General features: G+C 35.6%; 1 protein-coding gene across 3 annotated transcripts in view; it reads right to left on the bottom strand.

Moving 5' to 3' along the window:
- SHTN1 (shootin 1) overlaps nucleotides 1-26368 on the bottom strand; it is a 116805-nt gene that overhangs the window by 62446 nt on the left and 27991 nt on the right. For all 3 annotated transcript variants that reach the window (XM_007478928.3, XM_007478930.3, XM_007478932.3), the window contains exons 3-7: nucleotides 20139-20199; nucleotides 14578-14672; nucleotides 4816-4984; nucleotides 2674-2771; nucleotides 1271-1352 (exon numbers count right to left, since the gene is read on the bottom strand). In XM_007478928.3, the coding sequence (XP_007478990.1) occupies nucleotides 1271-1352; nucleotides 2674-2771; nucleotides 4816-4984; nucleotides 14578-14672; nucleotides 20139-20199 (505 nt within the window). The remainder of the gene's footprint in view (nucleotides 1-1270; nucleotides 1353-2673; nucleotides 2772-4815; nucleotides 4985-14577; nucleotides 14673-20138; nucleotides 20200-26368) is intronic.

Raw genomic sequence — 26368 nt, 5'->3', positions numbered from 1 at the left:
ATTTGGCCCTGTGCCTGAAACATGGTAGGCTTGTTGACTGATTACCCCTACTCCTAACAATAGCAGCCACCACTGATACTGATACATCACTTCCAAGTGTGTAAATATTTTAATATATTATCTTATTTAAGTTTCCAATATATATATGGGCAACTCTCAAAACCTCTAAGTGCCACCAACAACTATCTAATATTAAAAGCTATTAAAGAGAGATCTGCATTAGTCAAGGCTATTTCCTCACTGGATGTTCCACTTATTGATGAAATTACAGATCCAGTCCTCCCCCCACCTATAACATACCACCTAAAATTACTACTTGGAGAAAGTTGGTATTATAGATATTTATTACAATGAATTATTATTCCCATTTTACAGATAAGGAAACTGAGATTCAATAATTAAGGGACCTCTTGCCCACTGGCCACACAACTACTAAATTTTAAAAGTGGGATTTGAACCCAAGTCTTCCTGACTTAGGACACCCTATCTCTACTATGCCATTATTATTCTTTTTACAGAAGAAATAGGCACAAAGGTTCTGTCCAGAATTAATATAAAAATTGGCAATATGCAAGACAGTGTGTAGCTACATTCTGTCCAGCTACTATAGTAAAGGTGACAGTCCTATTTAAGTAAAGAAAAAGGATGAATTCAGAAGCATTTACTGAGGGCATGGCCACTGTGAGAGTGAACCCTGAACAAGTGTATGATGGGCTAATTCTGGGGTGATAAGCTTTTAAAATGTGTTCAAGGATTTCTTCTAAGCCCCAATTTGTCACGAGAAAGTACTTCTAAATATTCCTAACATAATAGGAATAGAAGAAAGGCAGTGTTTGATATAGAAGTATAATGAATTTGGGATTCTAGGAAGCAGAGAAGGGGGAGGGTGAGTAGGGTACTCCAAAGAGAGGAAACCTGTACCCCTCTAGATGAGGAGTCAAGAGCTTGAGTTCTACATACTATGATTTGCCATAAATGAGTTGTGTAATCCTAGGCAAGTTATTTTCCCTCTCTGGGCCTCAGTATTTTCATCTATAAAATGAAATAGTTGTACCAGATGATCTGTAAGGGCCTTTTTAAATTCTCTAAGACTTTATGTCATCTATTAAATACCAGAAGAGGATGGAAAAGCAAAATTTGAAATTTCATTTCTGTTATAAGACCAAAAATCCCTGGGCATTGCTTAAAAGTAATATAAATCAGTAACAACAGAAACAACTGAAGTATAATTATGCACAGTTTGGGGGCTGAGGAAACTGAACATACATACCTCTATTGCATTTTTCTAGCACTTTTCTTTGTTCCAGAACTTCTGAATTCAAAACAGCTTTTTCTTGTTTAACTTTATTTACCTAGAAGTTGTGAGATTTTTAGAGGGGAGGAAACAACCAAAGTGTAAAATGAGACCATATGGTAATGTGAGATTTCTGCTTTACATTCAAGAAATATTTATGGCTTCAAATAGATTACTGTATCTTCATCTAAAAAAGTTCTTTTCAAAGGCAAACATTAGGGAGTCTTAAAAGTCTTAAAATTTTTTTTTTAACATTTTCAAATTCTCAAGTACTGCTCCAGTCACAGAGCAAGTTTTAATTTTGGGGTTTTTTTTAGATCTTATTCTCTGCATGAAAAAAATGATAATATTTAAGGCAAAAATCTTGAGCAGAGATCCTAAAATGAATATAAATGAAATCTACAGTCACACTCTAGGAAATACAGGACCGCAAGAATATTGAACTAGGAATTTGAACCAAAGCTTTGTCAGTTACTCAAAGCCTCAAAGACTATATACCAAACAGGTGGCGGGGTGGGGTGGGGGGGTGGTTAGGAGGCATTTGGTACTTGTAGAGGCAGGACCTATACCTTCTAAATCTTTTAACTTTGAGGGATTAAAGATATTATTAATATTATAATAAAAATCTATATTTTACATTAGGTTTGAATAAATAATTTACCCTACTCAATATCTAATCACTACAACCCTATCTAAAACATCAACATATTCCCCACTCATACTGAATTTTTTTTTTTTTTGGAACCAAAGACAAGGCAGCAAAATGATCCCATAGTACTGGCCTTTGGGCTAAAAAAGCTTTTGAACCATTTAGACTCCTTCCTCACCATTCTTTAAGTTGGGGATTTGTGCTAGACTTAAAGAAAATTTTTAATAAAGGAAACATTTCTCCAAATGTCTTTGAAAATCAATTCCATCAACATATTACAAAGAACACTGGAAATGTAACCAGGAGAACTGAATGTTAGCTATGGGTGGGCCACTAACTAACTATCTAACTTTGGGCAAGTTACTTTTCCTTTGTGAGACTCAGTTTCCTGATTTGAAAATGAATGGGTTTAGACTGTTCTGTTCTCTTCTAATATTGCCTATCCACAAATGACCCTATTACAATAAGGAAAAAATACTGCTTCTTCATCCCTCTAAAATATTAAGTTTGTGTCCTAAAGCAAAAGATTTAGTGACTCCTCTCTCAATATTACCAGGTTGAATTACAAATGGTTTCAGTAGCCATTGACACAAGCAGTTAAAGTTAAAAGTACTCAATATTTATATCAAAGGTTACTGATTCCACAACTAACTGGTTTACTTTTTCTTATTCAATTCTAAAAATTATTTAAAAAATAAAAATCTTCACTTCAGCATTCCATAATACATACTTCCTCAAGGACTTCAACAAGCTTGGACCTCAGGTTTTCTAGTTCAATGGCCAATGTCTTCTTTTCTTCTTGTACAGACAAAATTTGATCTCGAAGGTCTAGATTTTGAAAGAGAAAAGTATAAAATAAAGGGGAAACAAATGGCTATTTAAAAAAAAATTAAAGTAACCAGGGGAAAAGAACCCCCAATACCTGCCCACATATTACATTCAGTCAATTTAAGTCAATATTTAAGAGCAAAAAACAAAGGCACATTTTAATGATTTTTTACTGCGTAGCTTCCACCACAATAAGTTATCATAATTCATACACAATGAATTTGCAAAATAGCAAAAGCATTGGTTTTTTGGTTTCCTTATATTCCACAAAGCCCATATTCTGAAAAAACCATCTGGCCTTTTGGAAGCAGATATTTTTTTTAAAAGCTTCCAGCAAAACCAATTAAGCCATTGTACTAATTTCTTTTTTATTTCTTAGTGGTCATGGGCTCTTGTCACAATATAATATAAACAAACAACAGGCAGTTTATACTTTGGAAGGTTTGATTTGAAGGAAAAATCCTGAATAACTGCCAATATATAGCCCTTCTGACATTTATGTGAACTGAATCAGAATATAACCTAGTTTGATAGAAAGGCTAATGCCAGTAATTTTCTCTTCTGAATTTTTGAATGTTTTGTTTCTTAATTTACTTCATATATATATTTATTATATATATATGTATTTTTATTATTGGGATATAGTAGTTGAAAATTGGAAACTGACACTTGTTAGAATGAAAATGCTTTACAAAAAGCAAATGCTAAAGATTCTGGTTCTGTCTTTATAATTGTTTCATTTATTCAAGTGTTGCAAGAAATGTTAATAAATCAGCTCAGAATTTGTTTCTTTTGCTTTACTGTTTTTCTCACTGACTCTATTTTAAGTTCATGATCTTATAGAAAATTCAATTTAGTGCAAAGCAAAGAAATTCAACAAATACTTAAGAATCTAATCTGTGGAAGAGAGCATCAGTAAAACTTTCTTTTTCACCCTACTATGTATAAGACATTATGCTAGGTCCTAGGAAGAGAGTCTAGCCTTGTGATTTCATTGGCATAGGAGATTCTCTAAACAACGTTGGTACCTTCTCTATAGCCGTTAGTCTCAGAGAACTGCCTAGAGTACTATGAGGTAAATGTACTTGCCCAGGGTCAGAGATATATATATATGGGGTGGGAGAGAGAGAGAGGGAGAGAGAGAGAGAGAGAGAGAGAGAGAGAGAGGAGAGAGAGAGAGAGAGAGAGAGAGAGAGAGAGAGAGAGAGAGAGAGAGAGAGAGAGAGAGGGAGAGAGAGAGAGAGAGAGAGAGAGAGAGAGAGAGAGAGAGAGAGAGAGAGAGATGGAGAGAGAGAGAGAGAGAGAGAGAGAGAGAGAGAGAGGAGAGAGAGAGAGAGAGAGAGAGAGAGAGAGAGAGAGAGTGTGTAACTATTTATTTATACCATGCTGTTTCATATATAGTGCTGGGAATATAAAGACAAGAATAAGGCAGTCCCATTCCACTTACATCCTGGTTGGCCAGACAAATGTAGGGAAGGAGAGAAGGAGGAAGAAAGGAAGGAAGGAAGACAGAAAGGGAAAGGAGGAATGGAAGAAGAAAAAAAGAGAAAAAGTAAGAGCGGGAGGGAGTACTCTCTGTAGGAAAAGTATTTACAGTAATGAATTAATTGGTTCTGACATTGATGGATTCATAGTGTAAAAATTAAAATTAATATACAATAACTAAACATTATATTTTATAAAGTTTTATTAATAGTAACTAAAGCAAAAGAATTGCCTGAATTCAGCCCAGTTATAGGTCAAAAAAGAGAGAATGGGAGGAGCATACATCCACTTAAACACCAATAACGTGATCTTGCTAAGGTGGAGACACTGGGAGAGATTATAGGGAATTTTGGAAAATACTAAGGACTTCTACTTCAAAATCTCTATTTATACAATAGTAAGTGCTCACAATATTTATATTGGCTGATGCATTGAGGACTAGAATCTCAGTACAGAATCCTAAGCCAGAGCTTGGCCAGTACAAGTATAAATAGAATCTGACTAGTAATATCCTCATTGTCAGTAAGAAAATGATCTTGAGCTTAGTAACAAGTCCTACCTTTTATTTGTTGTTGACACTGTACAGAGTCACAAGTCCCAGAGGTTCCCTCTGTTTCTGTAGCTGAGTCTTCATCATCAATATTTATCTCTTCAGTTATAACATCAGGCCCCAATTTAGCCATATAGAGCATGCTGATTCTTTTCAAAGTCTTATTTTCTTTATTTAACTAAAATAAAATACAAGTGCAACAGTTATGATAAGATTCAAATAAGTGTCTTGGTTTTAAAAAAATACAACAGATAAATTATTCATGTAAGAACTAAATGTTGGCTAACATCCACAGCAGGAAATAACAATTAGAAAATTCATTAATTAAGGGCTTTGTTTATACTTCCACGGTGAAGGATAATAATTTATTAGTTTAAGTAAAAGCTTACACCTGGATTACAATCATCAGTACATGAAAATGTTGGTTAAGCCTGATTCCTGCTGTGGCCCACAGGAAGAATGAAATGCAAACATAACTGGGAAAATCTGAAGACATTTAAAATTTATTTATAGCTTTAACCAAGGAATCCTACATAAAACAATTTTAACAACAGTAGTATAAATGGAATCCTAATGCATGGATTATAGTTGATCATTAGCTTCAATGTTACTTGCCCTTCAACATCACTATTTAGCTAATGGGTTTAGATGTATATACATTCAAGTATGTATATACCTATACATAAATGAGTTAATACAAAATCTGTTATTATTATACAAAGAAAGACATATACTCATATACATGTACCCATACATATAAAATTATACATATGAGTTGGAAGGAACCTTAGAGACTGTTCAACTCATATCTATCCATCCATCCATCCATCTATTCATCCATCCTTTCTTCCTTCCCTCCACTGCCTTCCTTTCTTCCTTTTTCCCTCTCCTTTCCTTCTCTTTTCTTTTCTCCCTCTCCTTCCTTCCTTCCCTCTTTGGTGCTCCTCATCTCATCCAAGTACAATAGCCACTCCGGATTCCATCCAACTACTGAACAGCACAAAATCTCTAACCTGTTGTTTCCAATATGAATTAGGTTACCTCTTTTTAGGCAGCCTAGTGGTTTTCCAACACAATTTTGATGCCAGACTTACTGTCTGGCTACTACAGTTTAGAATTCCTAAACTCAAGTAATTTATTAGTCTAAGCCTCCCTAGTAGCAGGGATTTCAGGGGCATGCCACCATATGCCAATGGCCCCATATCTGACTAGTACTACATAATTTCCAAGCAGCTACTACCACTCTGGATATTGAAGTAGCTAATTCTGAACCCCCTTTGCCCAAGAATCTGATGATCCAGGTGCCTAGTATAATGTGTATTTGAAAGTTCTGAGAGATTTTATGCTAAAGATGTGTTAAATTCATAGGTAATTGGCTCAGAAAGGTACTCCGGAGAGGTGGATGTGAGAGAACCATCTCAACTGAACAGAAAGGAAAGATAACACCCATACTGACCTAGGGACAGTCCCTAGTTTCTTGTTTTCAAGGGGCAAATACTTATTGTGTTTTGAATGATTCTTCTATTTGAAAATCAGCAAATGAGAATTCCTGTACAAAGTGGTTGTGTTTCTGCATTAAAATGCTGGAACATTCCTATTTTTGCAGTGTTCTCAAAGGCACCATTATATGTGATTCCTCCATCAGATTATTCTCTGATCCAACAGGGCCCATCTTTTTTCATAGCCACCCAGCTATGGAAAAATTCAGAACTCAATACCTTCTGTGACCTGCCCTGTGAATTCTAGTATTTAAGTAAGTTACTGTCCTGAGCCTTCTCTATGTAAAGTGGGCATGGAACACAGCAATAACTTGCCACAGAGAATGCTCAGAATAGTTCACGTGGAAGAAAGTAAAGATCTACACTGACAAGGAAAAACAAGTGAGTCAGTGATTATAATAAATAATTTTCACTACATAAAGCAAACTAAAGGATGACAAAGGAGTCCCAAATGGCTCAGTGTTCTGGGGTCCCTAACTAAAGCAATTAGATTATAATTTCAAAATGTAGGAAACTCCAATAATTCAATTCATATAACTTTTTTTTAGTTATGTATAATATGGTGTACTGTGTTAATCACAGTAGAGATGAATAAATCTAACAGTGGAGCAAGGATAAGGCATGTACTCAAATGAACCTAACACAGAATTCATAAGAGAGCTACAATGTTATGATGAGATAGCAAAGGAGCAAAAGCTCAAATGGGGCCAGGAGCCAGAAGAAGTTTCATGACAATGATGTCATCTGACCCGGACCTCAAAGAGTGGCTAAGTTTTCTGAGGGTAAAGAATTGAGAGAAATGTCATTAAAGGTTCGTCAAGTTTTTGTCTTGTTTTGTTTTATTACAGGGATTTATTAAACAAACTTTGCAAATTCATTCTACTTACCCAAGAAGGGTAGTAGATTAATTCTATCTATAACACAGGTTAGAGCCAGGAGCAAATAACTTCAAGTTGCAAAAAAGCTATAGAAGCCTAATATCGAGGGTGGGGGTGGGGGTGGCATGGGAAGGCTAATTTTTAGAGCTGTCCAAAAATGTAAGAGAATGCCTTAAGAAGTAGTGGGTTCTGCTTTCTTGGAAGACTTCAAATAGAGAACTAGTTTGGGGTGGTGAATCCTTTTCAGTATTGATTGGTCTAATGTCCCTTCAAACTCTAATATTCTAGAGATTCTAATCACCAAATTACCATTTAAAAATATCCAGGCAGAACACTATAGGCCACTGGAATCTATTCCACCTTTGAATAGCTCTAATTACTAAGAAATTTATCTTTATATCTAACATAAACTACATCTCTTTGCCCTATTTGCTAAGGTCAAATAGGACAAAACTAGTATCTTCTCAAGATAGACCAGCAAATACCTAGTCAATCAAGTTTTCTTTTCTCCAGACTAGTTTCTACAACCAATCCTTGAATGGCCTGATTACTACTTTCTTTTATCTTCTGATCGTCCTCTTCTGGGCAGATTCCAACTTGCCAATTTCCTTAAAACGTAGCATTCAGATCTGAACACAGGCCTCTAGATGTGGTCTTTCTCACCACGGTATGGCAGAATTACCACTTCCATTGTCCTTAATGCCATGTTATACTTGATTTAGGATAGGATTACATTAGATGTGTTGCTGTTCAATCATTTTTCAGTTGTGTCCAATTCTTTGGGACCTCATTTGGGGTTTTCCTTGGCAAAGAGGCTATGGTGATTTGCCATTTCCTTCTCTAGCTCATTTTACAGATGAGAACACCAAGTCATACAGGATAAGTGGCTTTCCCTGGGTCATACAGCTGGTAAATGTTTGAGGATAGATTTGAACTCAGGAAAATGAGTCTTCCTGATTTTAGACCTGGTGCTCTAACCACTGTCCTATCTAGTTGCCCCACATTAAATGTATTAACTGTCTTTTCAAATTGTTGATTCACATTGAGCTTTGAATCCACTAAAACACCCTAGTAATGGTCAAAATAAATGCTCATTGATTGACTAACTTGTCTAGCCAACAACCCTTCCATTATGTACAAGGGCTATCCATACTACATAAGGCCAAATATAGGAGTTTATATTTATCTTTATTGTGCATCATTTATTTATAAACATATCTAGATATACAGAGATGGTACACTGTAGTGGAGTAAAAAGATATAACTAGAGAGCGAGCTGATCTTTTAAAACCCTTACAACCTGGCCCCAACTACTTTCTAGGCACTCTAGACATCACTTCTCCCCTCCTTCTGCATGCTGAGATCTAGCCAAACTTTCCTTCTCATGACACTCCATCTCCACTCTTAGTATCTTTGCTCTTGACCATCCTCCAAGCCTGGAATTCACTCACCTGCTTCTGAGTCCCTCTCTTGCTTTAAGTTGTAGTTCAAGCATCATCTACTGCACAAAGCTTTTTCTGATCCCCACAACTGTTGGTGCCTTTCCTCCCAATATATACTCTATTAACTCCTCTGTGCATACTTGTATTTACTCATTTTCCATTTATGCTGTGTAGATTTTTATATATGTCTGCTATCTCCCCATGTTTAAAACGTGTCCTCACAGCTAAGGATAGTTTCATTCTTTGCATCCTCAGTGCCTTGCACAGAATCTTAATAAATTCTTATTGATTGACTGAGTGGCCTATCAGAAACTCTTGAATTTGAGCCTGGCCTTTGATAGTTACTAGCTCTTAGACCCTGGAAAAGCCACTTAACCTCAATGTGCCAGGCAACTCTTTAAGACCACAAGTTTCAGAGGATAGGAAACCAAAACATCAGTTTTAAAAAAGAGAAAAAGGGGTGTGTACATACTAAAGACAAAATTCTGGTCAATATCCAGAGCAAAATTAATTTATATGCCTTAATTATAATTGTAAACATATTAAAGTGTTTGCTGAATCAACTTCTCTTAAGGAAATATGAGATTTAGGGAACTGTGAAAAGTTTAATTTGCTAAGGAGAGAAGCTATGAAACGAATCATTAACACTGGGAATTAAAAAATAAACAGAACATTAAGTTATGGACAAACTAGTTATTCTGATCTGCCCTGGCAGGCTAGAGTCAGACTGTGACATTTACCTGTGACATATGTAACTATGGACACAACCAATGGAGCAGAATAGAAAGAGCTTTTGAGTCAGCAGACAGATAGGTGATACAATAGACAGAAGACCTAGGTTAACATCTAGCCTATGACACTAGCTGTGTAAACCCAGAACAGTGATTTAACCTCTGCCTCAGTCTCCCCATCTATAAAATGGAGAATACTTGTGCCTACCTCCCAGAGTTGTTAGAGAATAAAATGAGAATATTTGTAATGTACTCTGCAAATCTTAAAGCACCATGTAAATGCTAGATATTATTAGTTCAAATCCAGCAGTAATCTGATGCTTAATAGTTATGTGAGAAATCATTAGGGAAAGTCTACTTGGGCAAACACTTAACTTCCCCAGGCTTCAGTTTCCTAATAGAGAAAATGAAAAGATTAGACAAGATGGCCCCTTAAATGCCTCCCATTTCATATCTATTGCTCTATGTGACACATTGGATACTAGCCCTTCCCCATCAGGAACATAACTGAAGCCCTTTGGGAGATTGGGAACCATTTATGAATTTCAATCTGTTGTGAATTCCATTTGAGAAGAAGATTCTTCAGGGAAAGACCCAATTCTCTTTGCTCCTTTTCTTGCTATAGATCTAATTCCAGTCTTAAGAACCTGGAATCCAAATAGATTTGGGGAGGAAGATATATGAGAGAGTGCACTGCTAGCATAGCTAGAGGATAATTTTGTGTAATGGAGTAGTAAGAGCTTCTCTGATTGGTGATGATTCCTCTGGTTGCCTCATAGTCTCTCTCCAAGGAATCACCAGTTATGATTTACAGAAGCAGAAAAAACCTCCTTAGATCTCTATGTTATAATGGAGGATTCTGAGAATTGAAGAGCAACCCACAATTACCTAAAACTGTCTCTCTTAAAATAGAATTTATAAGAATATACACATAGGGACTTCTATTTATTAATAAATTCTATAAGATTGCTTATGTAAAAATTAGGCTTCTCTTCCTGGGTTCTCAAAAGAGAATTTTTTGTTTAAGTTCTGTAAACTTACTTGTTTACAGAAAGGTTTAGGTCACAATTTATAAACCTAACTTCAAAAATTTAGTGTGATACAGGGTTTTTTTTTTCTGGAAAAAAAATCACTTACTTTCCTTTCCTTTTAAGAAGTATTGCTTGAGCTAATAATTATTCCAAAAAAGGAAGAGGAGAATAGAGAGAGGGGGGAAGAGAGAGAGAAAGAAAAAGAGGGGGGGAGGAAGGGAAAGATAACTGAAGCATTGGGGGCAGCTGGGTGGCTCAGTGAATTGAGAGTCAGGCCTAGAGATGAGAAGTCCTGGGTTCAAATGTGGCCTTAGGCACTTCCTAGCTGTGTGACCCTGGGCAAGTCACTTGACCCCCATTGCCTAGCCCTTACCATTCTTCTGCCTTGGAGCCAATACACAGTATTGACTCCAAGATGGAAGGTAAGGGTTAAAAAAAAAAAGATAACTGTAGCATTAAAATTTTTTTATGTTCCAAAGTATGTTCAGAAGAAGACAGTGTTAAACTGTATTGAATTTATTCATAATTTTGGAAAGAAAGGCAAGCTTTAAAAAAATGTGTAGCATTTCAAATGCAATATTCTTTCTGTTCTTTGTTTACAGAATTTTTTGTTAATATTTGACAAGTTCAAAACAAAAAATAAATAAAATCTATTTTCCTTCAACCAAAATAGTCTACCTAAGCATTTATTTTCTCTTCCACCAAAATACTTCTCTATCCAAAGACAGCACTTTTTACATAGTAGAGAAGTACCAGTTTGGGATGGGCAGCAAGCTGAATCTGGCACTAGAGCTGAAGGAGAGTTGAGCAATGGGCCTAAGGCTTAGAAAAGAGACAGTCAAGGAAATTATAGAGGATCAGTTCAAACAGGTACAGAAATATCCTTATAAGCATAAAGCATTTGTAAGACTCCAAAGAATAAGTTGACCTTGCCAAACTGGCTTTCTTCCTTTTCCTCACACAATGACCTGTCTCCTATCTCCTTTCCTCCATGCCTGGAAAGAACTTCCTCCTCACCTGTGAGTCTTAAAATTCCTAGCTTCCTCCAAAGTTCAATTTGTCACATCCGACATAAAACCTTTCATAATTCCCCTAGCTTTAAATGCTACCATCCCCAGCCCCCAAATTACCTTGTATTTACTTTGTTTGTACATGTTATTTCCCATGACAGATTGAATTTAAGCTCCCTTAGAACAGGGACTATTTCATTTTGGTGGTGGTTATCTCCAGGACCTAACACAGTGCCTGGCCCATAGCAGAATCTCAATAAATGTTCATTGGTTCATTGATCTGATACTTAAAATTTTCTTGCCTGTAAAGTGAAAAAGTTGGATTAAGTGATCTCCAAGGTTTCCATCCAGTTCCAACATTACTAAGATTCTATAATTCAGATTTCTAATATAAGTCCAATTTGGTTGAATTTCAGGCCTGAATGGTTTCCTTAAGATACCATCACAATATGAATGGTTAGGTGTTTGCCATTTCTATCTGTGTTTCTTTGTTTTTATTTATTTATTTATCAGCATTCATTTTAAAAAATTTTGAGTTCCAAATTCTCTCCCTCCCTCCCATTCCTCCTCTACCCACTGAGAAGGCAAGCACTGTGATATAAATTATACATGTGAAGTCATGCAAAATATATTTGCATATTAATCATGTTGCAATAAGAAAAGGAAGAAAAGTAAAGTGACAAAAAGTATGCTTCCTTCTCCAATCAAAGTTCATCAGTTCTCTTTCTGGAGGTGGATAGCGTTTTTCATTATGGGTCCTTTGGATAACTGTCTTCCTCAGAGTAGCTAAGCCTTTCAAAGTTGCTCATTATAATATTGTTGTTATATGTAACATTCTCTTGGTTCTGTTCTCACATAACATCATTTCATAGGTGCCCTCAGGCTTTTCTGAAACCATCCCACTCATCATTTCTTATAACACAATAGTATTCCAGCACAATCATACATCCCATTCAACTTCTGCCATTCCTCTATTGGTGGACATCCCCTCAATTTCCAGTTCTCTGCCACCACAAAAAGAAAAGAGGTGCTATCAATATTCTTGTACATGCAAATCCTCTTCTCTTTCCTTTGATCTCTCTGGGATACAGACTTAGTAGTGGTATTGCTGAGTCATAGAGTATACACAGTTTTATCAACCTCTGGGCAAATTGCAAATTGTTCTCCAGAACACTTGAACCAGTAAACAACTCCACCAACAGTATCTCAGTGTCACAATTTTTTCACATCCCTTCCAATGAGGGTCATTTTCCTTTTCTGTCATGTTAGCCAATCTTATAGGCATAAGGTGGTACCTTAAAGTTGTTTCAATTTACAGTTCTCTGATTAACAGATTTAAGAGCTCCAGGGATAATGACTTCATCACATGCTACCTTTGACCCAAGTATAAAATCTATCTTGGTGATACAAGTTTGTTGCAGAATGATCTACCTTTGCAAAGGGCTGCTTAGAGTGGTGACATAAGCAATAAGGGTCAAATAGAAGTTGGATGGCCATTCATCAAGTATATTGCAGGGGGATTCATGCTTCAGAGAGAGATTATACCAGATGACCTCTGAACTTCCTTCCAGTTTCAGATCATAGGGGTCTAAGCAAAGCAATTTTCCTAAGGAAGGCTAAATCTTATAATTGTAAGATGTTAGAGCTGGGAGGGAGACTCACATACACCTAGCAAAATGAAAGAGGAGAGGCGAAATGGCTTGTTTAAAGTCACAAACTCAATTGAGGTACCACCAGGATAGGCTAAGACCTGACTGACATCTTATCTCAAACTTATAGGAGGGATGCCTATGGAAATTGTGAGTTTCACATCACAGATCTTCCAGCAAAGACTTCCAGGAAAAATGACCACTTGTTGGGGATGTGGTAGAAGGATTCATGCTACAAGTAAAGGCTGGATTAAATGAACTCTGGGATTCCTTTCAACCCTGAGCTTATATGACCTTATGACTATTCTATTCAGCTACTGCTAATAGTTAACAGTGCTTTTTTGGGATTGTATGGTTGTAATAGGCACACTTGTTAATCTAGAAAAAGCAAGTAAAAAACTGTTCCATCCTTTGATTCCAGAGATTTTCAAGCAGCTGCTATGCTATGAATGTATCTTTCCTCCTACATGTTTTTAAAAAAAGAAACAGGGAAGGAATTTCTTCATCAACAAATACAAATAATTTCCAGTCATGTTAGGCAAAGTAACATGATGGAAAAGTGTTAGTTTTTTTTTAAAGCTACAGGCCAGTAAAGCTCCTACCTTGATAACAAAATATCAGAAGAGCACAAGTTTACATACACAGATTCATTTTCTTAGTTAGGCTCTGATTAAATATCTTATGAATTCTAATGTAATGTCCTTATACAAACAATTAAGTAAATACTCCAGGAAATACATTGCTAATGCATCTAAATTAAAGAGATTTCTTGCTGGTAGGATTTCTGTCACATCCAAAGACGTACTTTTAAGAGGAGGGGGTGAGAGAGAGAAAAAAAGAAAGAAACACAGCCCGCATTGCTAATGAAATTTGGTTGAAAATTGCTGTAATCCATTTTCTGATGAAGTGGCTCAGATGCATTTTACCCAACCCAAAATACATAAGACAGAGATAAAAACATTCTTTAATAATAATGTACTTCTGATGAGATGGAATATAGAAAATTACACACTTGGTAAATTCATCAGCTAGAAGCAATCAGCAGAGTACTGGAGGTCACCTTTAGTGTGTCCTCTGTTTGCTTTCATAAACAATCACCTGAAATGTAATGCTTTGGCTGACTTTTTCATTTGATTCAAACACGAAATGCTCATTATTCTTTTATGTCATACCAGGTTGATTTTAAACTTGTTCATCATTTAACCCAAATGCATACACATTTGAAAGTAATGTTCAACAGACTGCTATGGAACTCTATGTCTTCATCAGCAAACAAAGGCTGAAACACATACTCAGAGGTGCTCTTCCTAAAATCAAAGTTCAAAGTTGTTTGTGTCTTTATAGGAGATATCTGTATTGTCATTTTCATTATTTTTAAACTATATCAAGCTACTCTCATGATCAAACAATCAGAATTTGAAGAGAGAAAGAGAAAAAGAAAGAGAGTTATGCAGGGAAAGAAGCAATTTTTTTAAAGAATGGAAAAGGTAATAAAAGGTCAGGCTATTTGCTTTCATTTAAATATTCTCACCTTTGTTGCAAGAGCTTCAGCACTTTCCCGACAAGTCTTCTCTATTTCCAGATGGTTCTGCATAAAATTTACTTCCTCTATAACCATGTGAGAAACTAAAAATGAGAAAAAATGTTTATAGCACTAGAAATTTAGTCAGCTGTTTCCAGGGGTTCATGTCCCATGATTGTGAATGTCATAATTCTCTTACTAGCTAGTCCTTTAAGAACTGCTTTAAAAATGTTAAAAAACAAACAAACAAACAAACTATTAAAACTTGCTGAAATTGGGAAACATTTTCATTTGAAGAGGAAAACAAAAAATGTCTAAATTGATCGTTTTCCATAGAATATACACATTGTATATACATATTTAATATACTGCCCTTTGGAAAGCAATAAGAAAACTTGTTAATATTATGTTAAATAAAGGAAGTGTTTCTTTCTTTTAACTAAAGAGTAATGTCAAACATGATACACACTTCCTGGCAGGATATTATAGATGGATTCAAGGGGAAAAATCAGTTAATCAAAATTAAGAGGTTTGCACTAGGAAAATAAACAATTTGCCCAAAGTACCCATTGATCATATCATGCTGGAGTAGCCATGTGGTAGCATTAAGCAAGGCAGGAAAAAATCCATTGTCAAATATTCTTAATTTGTAGAATTCATGACATAGAAGTTACTGCAATGCATTACAACTCCAGGGGAAAAAGTACAAGAATGAGGTAACTTTGTTCTATATGTCAATGAAATCAGATACAGAACAAAAACTTTTACATAACATCTAGTAGGATTAGAACAAAAACTGAACTTTTTTTCATTTTTTCAATGCTTTACCACTACTTAAAAAATACTCATTTTAAAACTTTCCTCAGTTTGTTAAAATTAAATCTTTCCTAAGTTTATTAAAAATATTTCCTACTTTATTAAATTTTGTATCTGATGGCTCAAAGTAATTTGAACTAGTTAAATGCTTTTTTTTTTAAGTCCAGAGAAGAAAAATTACAACTTTTCCCATGGGGGGGGGGGCGGTAAAGAAAACATACCGTCATAAACAGAACTGGACATGTATGGATTTACTGACTCTCATCACTCACACCCAATCACAGAACACCCAAATGTGAAGCCTACCAAAGTTAGGCAGAAGGCTTTGGGCTTGCGTCACACAACTAAGAGATTACTTTTGCTTCATTTAAGCTTAATTAACCTACAATTATGATTAAACTCAGGGAAAAAATTTTCTCTCCAAATTAAATACAAAAATGTATTACTTCCTAAGTCTGTCCAAAGTTCTTATTATGTTAATATTCAAATTCATAAAGCAGCACTAAGTGGCCAGAAACATCTCTAACCTTGACATTTTTTCAGGGGTAATAATAATCTGCAGCAAATGCAGGCCAACCAAAAACCACTTAACTAATTAGTAGTTGCAGTCACCGAGAAAAACATGAATCAACACTGTTATTACAAGTGGCACATTTGAGTGGCATCTAATTATGACTTGATGAGCATGATACTTGCATTATCAACATTACTACTGCATCCCATCAGGGACTAAAAGCTGCTGATGGCATTGACTTCGAGAAACTCCCACTCAATGGTACAGCAGCACCCAACAATCCCCTTGGCAGGGGCACCCTCACTAAATGACACGTTAAGCGTAATTACTGGTAGACATTGTAAATAAACAGGATTGGAAGTGAAAATTGTACCAAGTGCATAAGACACAATCTGACACATTGGAAGTGGCAGCCGTAATTGAGAGTTTCTTTGACTGCTCAAGATCATTTCAACTGCATTTCTCAGAGGACAGTGATTATAACTGTGGAGACAGACGGCATAATGGTATCAGCACTGCTGACAGAGCAGTGAATTAAATTGTATCTGCTGTTGTGTGAAAGCCTTGATGAGAGGTACAGATGCCTTAGTGGTCTTATCATTATAACACAATGGTCATGTTGTCATCAACCTTTCTGGCTCCAATTGAAAAGAAATGATTGTGTGTTGAAGCTCCCCCCCCCCTTCCTCACCACCCCCCTCCTCCCCTTCTATCTCTTGTTCTGAATAGAACCAATTTTCAGAGAGCTATGAAATCACGCAATAGGGCCTAAAATGCAGCTGCTTGGCATACAAACGGGTCCCCATTAAACTGGAATCACACACAATATGTGTTTATGCCAGAAGAACAAATAAAAGCTGAGTACAGGCCAAGTTTATTCACAGACACAAAGCCCGTGTAGCTCTTCATCAATATAATTGCCTTTTATATTGTAGTTTAAATAATAGGCTCTATTATTTCCTTAAAATCCTAATATTCCTGGCATTTTATCACTATGTTTACAAGGTATGTTCTTCAAAAAATGTGAAGGGAAGAGAAAAGAAACCTATACAATTTTACAACATCAAATATTACTTTGAATTTTTAGTCTTAACTACTTGACATTTTCTGCCACAATTTGGTATTTCCAGTATCATAACAAAAACATAAACACTCCACACTTTTCATAGGAATTTGACTTTTTATTCAACAACATTCTTACTTAGGGAAGAGTTAGAAGATCATTTCAAGGTAGTGAAGTTTAGGCCTAGCAGATACACACAAAGAAAGCAACATTTATTTTCTAAACAGTTTGTAAAAAGCTGTCATGTAATTTAACTTGATAAACTTAGCTAGATGGCACAAACTCATGGTATTTCCACCCCTCTCTGCCCCCCGCCCAGGATTCTATGTCTGCTATTCTTTCAGGCATGGCATGGTTTTGTTTTTTGTTTTGTCTTTTTATTTCCTTTGAAAGTTCAGGTCTTCTCTAGCAAAACTCTTCTCTTACTAAGAAACTTTCTCATTGGATTATGTACTAAATTAGTAGAACCTTTCTCTTAACTTTCTGGTCAGGCTGGGTATGACAAAACCTACTTCAAACTGCACTGAATTCACATACATGAAATTTTTGTATATTTGGAATGAGAGAGGGAAATAGAAGAACAGAAATACAGTAATAAAATCCCCTAGATCAGTGGTTCTTAAACTTTTTTTTAATATCACAAACTCTGTAAGCAATCTGGTGAAGCCTATGGATCTCCTTCCCATAATAATGCTTTTGAATGCATAAGACAGATTTAAATTATATTGAATCAATTATATTGAAATATAGTTCTCATAACATATATTTTTCAAAAATCAATTTCACAAACATTATAATAGGTTTATCCTAGATGTTAACTACTACTTTTTTCCAAACCAGTTTTAAATAGTTATCACTTTAAGAAGTTATAAGTTTTAACCAGTTATAATAAGTTTTAAGCACAACTATTAATATTCTGTTGATCAGCAAAGATCTAACCAGAGAAAAATTATGTTCTCCTGTGAGACACAATTTTCTAATTCTCCTAAGAAGGTAGAGATTACTGTTGTTTTTATTGTGAAGAGAAGTCAAAAGTGTATTCCAATTGGAAGGTGACACCAAAGATCAGACGTCTTTTTGAGAAAAACTTCTCCCAGGCAGTAGGATATATACAGGCAAGGCCTATGCATTTTAAAATGGCACATGGTACCATTCTCATCACAAAACATGGCAAAAGGCAGCTCTGAAAATTAATACGTGCCCACAAAAATAAGCATGAACTTTAGTTCTAGACATAGAACAGGCCCAAAGGGAATCGGTTTTGGGGCTGAGATATCTGTTTAAATTAATTCCAAAGAACCTCAGAATGTACCACAGGTCCTTCTTCGTGTTCTTTTGGCCTACAATGGCGAATAGGATGAGACAGGCCAGATAAGGAGAAAATGGGGACTGGCACCAATACAAAACATGCATAATACTGTCTGATGCACCCTTTTTACAAATGTAGCCAAGGTAAATATACCAGTGGGCATTTTTCTAAAGTTTTACATCAGTGACCCTGGTTCTCAAAAGCTATACTCAGCAGAGTTCAAGAACTGGCAGGTTCAACTTATAATAATCATTTTATTAGAGCACTGTAATATTTACAAAGCCATTAACCCGAATTAACCTAGATCTTCATTGCTTTCTTTTAACCTTTAAAACTCACAAATCTAGTATGTAGCAAAATTAAACCCAAACCCCCAAACTTAATTAGGACCAATTTCCTCAAAGAAAAAAGGTAATTTCAAGTGAGAATACTCATTTTTATACTGAATTTCTGTTCAGATTAGAGGAGGGAGCAAAGAAGAAGGAATGATGAAATGGCAAGACACGGTAACATAATAAGTAAAAGTTATAGTAATGATCAACTGGAGGGGATCATGATCCCCACTATTACCTCTCCCTCCCAAGAATAATAAATCAGGTATAAAAACCTGAACGATATCCATTGCATATAGCACAAAGTCAACAAAATATCAATAATTCCAACACATTAATGATAAGAGATACTGTCAATGCTGTCATAATAACTCTTTCAAATATGACACAATGTCAATACGAATGTGAGAATGTTCCATTAATCCTGCATTTGGGGACTAGGAATCCCTAAGCAATCATAATTCATACATTCCTAAATAAGAGATGCTTCCATCACAGTATATTGGTCTCAAAAGATATGGGATGTCAACGACACTTTCCTCAGCTTGTCTTTGTTGCTGCCAGACACCATGAAATAACCCAGCCCTATTGAAATTTAACTACAATACTGGATTTTACTGCTGTGTTTTTTTTAAACACAGATAAAATGTTTTGTTGCAGCAGTTACCAGGAGAAAAACACTTTAGGATACAATCTAAGAGCCTGATTATATTGTAGTGTTTTTCAGTCAGCTGGAGAATAGGCCCTGCTTCTAGGAGAGAGAGCATTAGAAGTTGGACAGCTGAGGTCATTACCTACTCATTCCCCCCTACCTCAACCACCGTTTCCCTCCCTCCCTCTAAAGCCTCACCATAGGTGGCTCAGTCATGTCATATCCTGAAGAAAAGAGAAGCAACAGAGGTATAGCATTGTAAAGGAAAATTATACACCAGCCACTAACTTTCATGGGTTAAGAGCATCAAGTTATCCTTCTTTTCTTGTTTCAGAAAAACAAAATGGATATAATTATAGTTATAGATGTCAATGTTGGACATGTAAATGATAAAGCTATAGATATGAGTATGGATAGATAGAAATTATAGAGATAAAGATGATATAGAGAGAGAGATTATATAGGGATACATATATAGCCATGGATGTGAATGTAAATAATAGCTATCTAGATATAGACACAGATACAGACATAGATGATGATATATAAATACAGGAATAGATAGATGATAGAGATATAATGATAAATAGAGGTGACAAAGATAGAGAGATGTAGATATTGATAAAGATACAGATATAATTAAAGATCATAGAAATATAGATATTGATAAAGACACAGATATAATTAAAGATCATAGAAATATACAGATACAGAAATGGATAATATAGAAATAGAGATAAGAAAAATAGAATAGAAAAATAGGATGACTGACTTGCCTATCACAATAGATCAGTATTTCTCTGCAAGTAACGCATGTCAAGAGTGAGTGTGCTTAGTCCCCTGTGATGCTCTACTATAATAAGGAAACTGAAATGTCTACGTACTTTTCTGAAATTCCTCCAGTTTCTTAACAGCTTCATCCCGTTCTTGTTTAATTTTGTCACACTGAAAAGAAAAACAAAGGAGTGAAATGTTAATTTGATTCAGCTCAATAATATGGATTAAAAGCCCATTATAATGTGAAAAATGCTGGATATTAAAAATAAAAACTTCAGGCTCAGTGCACAAGTTTTGAGGCAGGGGTAGGAAGCACAGACAAACTTTATGAGCAAGCTCTCAACAAACTCTTCAGACATAAATCCAAAAAAATTGTTGGGGGGAAAATTTTCAAAACAATGGTCACTCTTATTTGCTTGAACAATTTCTCTAAACTCTGCTATTTTCCTAAGATCTTCCAAAAACAGATAAATCTGATTATAATTATCTATTTAATAATATTTCAGTGTAACTTCCTCAAGCTAAAAAGCACTCACTCTTGAAGAGAACTCTTTCACTGTATAACAGTAGCTTCTGTTAAAAATGTAACTACCATAGGCACTGGCCAAGCCTCTAGTTCTCTCAGATAGTCATGTATGTCAGGTAAAGGCTCAATAAGCTATGAATCCAAGCCCACTGAAGCTTATACAATGACTGATGAATAAATGAATGTAAATGTGTTTGTTGAGCTTTTACCACATGCCAAGCTCTGTGCTAAGGTCTAGGGATACAAATACAAAAATGAAGGCAATATCTTGCCCTGCCCTCATGGAGCTTACATTTAAATAAGGGAAGATAGCACACATAAAAGAACAATGACCAGGGAGGGATAAACTTGGAGAGTTACAAGGATGATAGGTAAATCCATAAAGCAATAGATTAATAGACTTTTCCAGGAACAATGACAAAATTGACTTGATTATGGTTTCAGAATTACCATTCTGAACCTTAACCATAAGAGGGTTAAGGGTATGCATAAAACAATATGGCAGCTGATGAAGAGATGGCTAGGGAATGAAGTATGGCTATACTAGTAAGGCTAACACTAATCAATATTACAGATAAACAGGTTCCTCCAAAGTTATTCTTTTGCAGGTCTTGGGGTTGATACAGAACACTTTAAAATGTGCAAAACAACTTTTTTTATGTATTGCCTCACAACTCTCTGGGTAGATATCACAGATATTATTATCCCCATTTCAAAAATAAGAAAACTGAGGGTCAGAAAGATTATGTGATTTGCCCAGTGTCATAAAGCTATAAATGATAGGATTTGGACCCATGTCTTCCCAATTTCTATTTCAACACCTTATGTACTATGAAAAGCTACTTTTCTCATCAACTCAGGAAGAGGCACCTCACTCCATCGATCAACCAGCACTTCTTAAATTAAACTTTTATTCATATGTCACTGTATGCCAGGAACTCTGCTAGATGTTGGAGATACAAAAATGTTTCTTGAAGTCCCTGTTCTCAGTTCTCCACTGTCCAATGTTGTTTCTCACTATTATTACTATGTCCTGAGCATTTCCAACTTCATTCCTTCTTTTACATACAATTGTAAGACAATTACATTGATAGATAACTTTTCTTGTGGTTAGCTATTCTGCATGAACTTTGTGACAACTATATTCCCCCGGGGGGGGGGGGGGGAGATCTTTTTCTTTTACTTTTTTATGGATACGTTCTATATGGGAAGTAGTAAGAAGTCTGATGCTAGATAAGTGTCTACTTCTGAGATGGCATCAGAGCAGAAATGGATTTTGTTGGTGTAAGCCTTGCATTGGAATGTCTAAAATTCTATCTCTAAAACTAAAAGGAATCTTAAAGGCCATCTACTAAACCCCTCATTTATGAGAAAATCTGGAATAGTTAGGTGCTTTGACCAAGGTAAGACAGATATTGAAGGAATAGAGACAGAATTTGAACTCAAGGTCCTGTACCTCCAATTTCAGGGATTTTTCTACCCTAATACACTATATTTCATCTATGCTAAGACTGCAGAGCCATAAATAACCATCTATGATATTCTCACTACTGACTGGCTTCCTTTTAGTGATGATCAATAGCATCTGCCTGATTGTGTGAATTTACAACTCTAGGTCAGAGACTGCAGTATTCTGCATGTGCTTCGAAGGGAGTGTACTTATCCAGAAATCTACCATCAAGTCAGGGGAAGTCAACTATTATACAAGCCTTGATGGGCTAACTAGCACAGTGTACTTACTGATATTCATTATGATGACCTATCGTACAATTCCTTGATGACATCTTTTATTCTTTGAAGTTCCTCATTGGTTATATGTTGCAACATTTTTATACTCATCATGCCCCACTCCCCTCTGGGTGAGACCCATCTTTAATTAGTACATGTTTAACATTCAATTCATTAGGGAAGGGAGCATGTAAAATATATGTATATATTTTATAAATATTCCCATCAAAATGCCTAAAATGTAAAAGTTGCGCTGCTTAATGGAGTAAGCTTGAATTATATAGAAACATCCTATGTTCAATTAATTTTCCAATGATACTGGACAAGTAAAATGTCACCACAAAAATTATATTTTGATCCTCTCAACTAGAGAATTAACATTTTTTACAAGTGAAATAAAGATATTGTCTTTTGTGGATGTTTTAAAATTAAGATGAAATTGGAAGGGTTTGATTCTTTCCTCCCTCCTTGCCCCACCCTTTAAAGAGTATCCACAGAAACTTTCAAGAATTGCATAGTTTTACAAGTCTTCTCTGGTTCATTCTGGCATATTTATTATTTCTGGTTTAATTGAAAATGTTTCATTTACAAATACTTAATCATATATGAACAAGATTTTGATGAAATTTTATTTCTAACACTATTAAATGGGCTGATTTTCCATAGTCACCAGGACATTTTCCTAAATCAGAACAGAGAATGTTATGTATTCATTAGCAAATCTGAGTATATGATTTAATTCCCAATTGTTTAATTTTGTGCTATTTTTTAATAATTTATATTTATTTATTTTTATAATATTAAAAGCAGAAGAGAGAATTTTCTGGATTACTACGCAATTACATAGTATTTCATATTGTTCTTTAAGTCATTTCTTAGGTACATCTTATATATTCCAAATAAAATGGAAGTTTCTTGAAGTCAAGAATCAGGGAAAATGGCACTGTGATGAATAGAATAGGGGCTTAATATATACATGATGATTTGATTCATATTTCCAATTAATGATTTCTCTAAAAATCATCATTGGTTTTTGAATGAATTTCACATTTTTCTGGATTTCTTCAATCAGACTCAGATGATCTGTTTAATAAAAGGGGAGGAGGGGGAATACATGTAGAGGCACCAAATGTAAGACAGCCTCTCCAGTCTGTCTATTTCCCTCTACTCTCAAAGGGCTTCCCAGAGGCATCAGAGGACAATTCATCTTCAGTTTTAATCAAACCCTTCGTCCCCTCCACTGAGACTGCCAATAGTAACAGAAGCACTGAATAGGGATAACATTCTATTCACACCTAAACAAAGACCACCAGCTCACTTCTCAAACAGGCCACCAAACAGCTGTCAAATACCGGTAACTTTCAGCCAATGCCAATCTCAGATGGTGGCACATCAACAGTCCAGATGTTAAAGATTCCAATACCAAAACCATTCATTGATCAAATCTTAATTTCCTTCCAAAAGGATTGGGCAGAAAGGCTCTAGCAGAGACCAGGCCAGAGTGGCCCTGCCTTATTTAAAACAAAACAAAACAACAACAACAAAAAAAAAACAGGTGACCAATCTCTACAAGCATAGTTTTTATGAAATCCCTGCCTTCATGAATAGCAGATTCTCTAGCTGTCTGCAAACCTACAGCTGTGTAATACCAGAGGTCTTCATGTGTCTGTGCCTTCTATTTTCTGCAACTGCATTATGAGAGAACTGGCAGCCACAGAATCTACCATCTGCTATGGATATTGAAAGGGAAAAAAAATGTACAAGTGCAGCAAATGTAGCTTACTTATCACAAGATGGAACAAAATCCAATGTGAAGGATGTGTCTATTCACTGAGTAGGGGTCCCAATGGCCAATTAATTTTATTATTTTAGGTAAGTCCTGAAAAAGACTGTGCTTTCTCATTCAACTAGAAAAGAAGAGGAACATTAAAAATATTATAGGCCTTTTAGGTGGAATGTTGTATCTTCGGCTATATTACACTAAGCCACACAGTCAAAGAACCCACCCCCACCCCAGCTGCACCATTTATATAAACTGCTCCCTTTTTGTGTAAGAATTGCCCGCAAAGACCTCGCAATAGCAACAGATGTTCTCGGGACCACATTGCTTAATTGTAATTCCCAATGATTCTCTGTTGCTTGCAGCTCACATGGAACATAGCAGCATGATTGCTGGCTAGTTTAAGCAACCTGGATAATATTACGCTTGCTCTATAGTCTCTATTTTGGCTCTTTATGAAGTGGCGAATTGATCCATGGTTGGCCTTGTGGGTTTTGAAAGCCCTTCATAGTGGAGGCCCTGGCTAGTTTCCAGATCTTTTCCTTGAACCTCATCCAGGCAGATACCTGGCTTCTGACACTGACCCTGAATTTCAGGGTTTTGGCAGGCATGTCTGAAGAGATGTTTCTGCAATATAAATCTCTTAATATCCAGATGTCTTATCTGTATCCTTTGCCACTTCTAACACCATCTTAAATTATGATCAACTGAATTATCTATATTAATCATGTATAACAATTTAACAGGTAATATAAACCTGAAAAAATATACATATCCATGAGTATAAAACTTACTTATATGGATAGAGAAGTATAAAATGTATATATGGATAAATCAAGTAATTAAAAATGTCTTTTATATTTGGCTTTGAAATGGTCTGTGTGTGTGTGTTTTGTTTTTTGGTTTGTTTGCTTTTGCAAAAGACTTATATTCCTAACTCTGTCCTAATTCAGTTTGTTTTTATGGAGGCAGATGAGAATGAGGTAATGAGAATGGAGTAGTAAGGAAGTTGGATCTTTGATTTTACCCGTCTGGAAAGTCCATCTACCATGGCAGAGCAGCAATGTACCTGTAATTTATAATTTAAAGAACTGTCTAGAACACTAAGAGGGTAAGTGCCTTGTCCATAATCACAAGGCCAGTAAATGTCAGAGAAAAGATAGGTAGCATAACAGATAGGATATTAGGATACCAAGTCTGGACTCAGAAAGTCTTGAATTAAAAAACTACCTTGGACACTCACTAGTTAGGTGACCCTGGGTAAGTAACCTCTCTCAGGCTCAGTTTCCACATCTTATTAAATGGTGCTAAAAATAGTACCTACTTCATAAAACTTTTGTAAGATAACATCATACAGTGCTCTGAAAACCTTAAAGCACTATATATAAATGCTAGTTATTATTGTTATTGTTATTATTATCTCCAAGGCCAGCCTTCTATACATTGCAGTATTTAAATAATGTGTGTTTCTTTGAACACTCCCTGGCCAGGAATAAGGTAGGGAAAGCAATGGAAAAAAGAAGGAAGTCAACATGGGGACCAAGAGGTAGCCAAAGATAATCCAAAAAGACTATAACCAAAAGAATGGTGGGTTGGGGACCATAATAATCACTGAGACCAGCTCTCTTTTTTTTTTTTTGCAGATGAAAAAAATGAGTTCAGAGAAGTGACATACCTTCCCTAAAAGCACATAGCTGGTAAGGGCAGCAGATCAGAATTTTTAAGCCTTGGATCTGTGATTATAACTGTTGCAGTCTTTGTAAAGTTATATTTGTGTGTGTGAGCTAGTCTACCATATGCTTTCCTTACAAAAGTCTCATGAAGTAGATGGGTACAAGCATTATTATTCGACTTAGCAGATGAGAAAGCTGAGATCCAGGAAGCTAAGTTATTGCCCATGATTATGCTACTCATAAATGGCAGAGCAGAACTTGAAAACCAGGCCTTGTGATACTTAGTACAGTGTTTTTCTCAGAAAACCATTGCTGAACTGACAGCTGATTATATTTGGTATTTAAATGAGTAGTTATTAATTTTTTATTTTTTTTCTAAGCTATCTTATTTTTATATAATTTTTATATCCCATTTCCCTCCTCCCCCACTCCAAGATCCTTTCATTTATTTTCTTTCAAAAGAAGATTCTATGTGTCCTAATATGGATTCTTTTTATTGACATAAAAAGGTATGAATATAATGAGAATTTGCACATATTTACCTAATATGGAATCAAGTACCTCAAATGATTTTGTACTTCTAAAAAAACTCTTACTGCTTCACTTGGACTACTCAAGCTAATTTCAACC

The sequence above is a fragment of the Monodelphis domestica genome, chromosome 1 (assembly GCF_027887165.1).
Source record: "Monodelphis domestica isolate mMonDom1 chromosome 1, mMonDom1.pri, whole genome shotgun sequence".
In the NCBI taxonomy this organism is placed as follows: Eukaryota; Metazoa; Chordata; class Mammalia; order Didelphimorphia; family Didelphidae; genus Monodelphis; species Monodelphis domestica.
The sequence above is the reverse complement of the archived record's forward strand: the minus strand, read 5'-3'. Positions and strand labels throughout refer to the sequence as shown.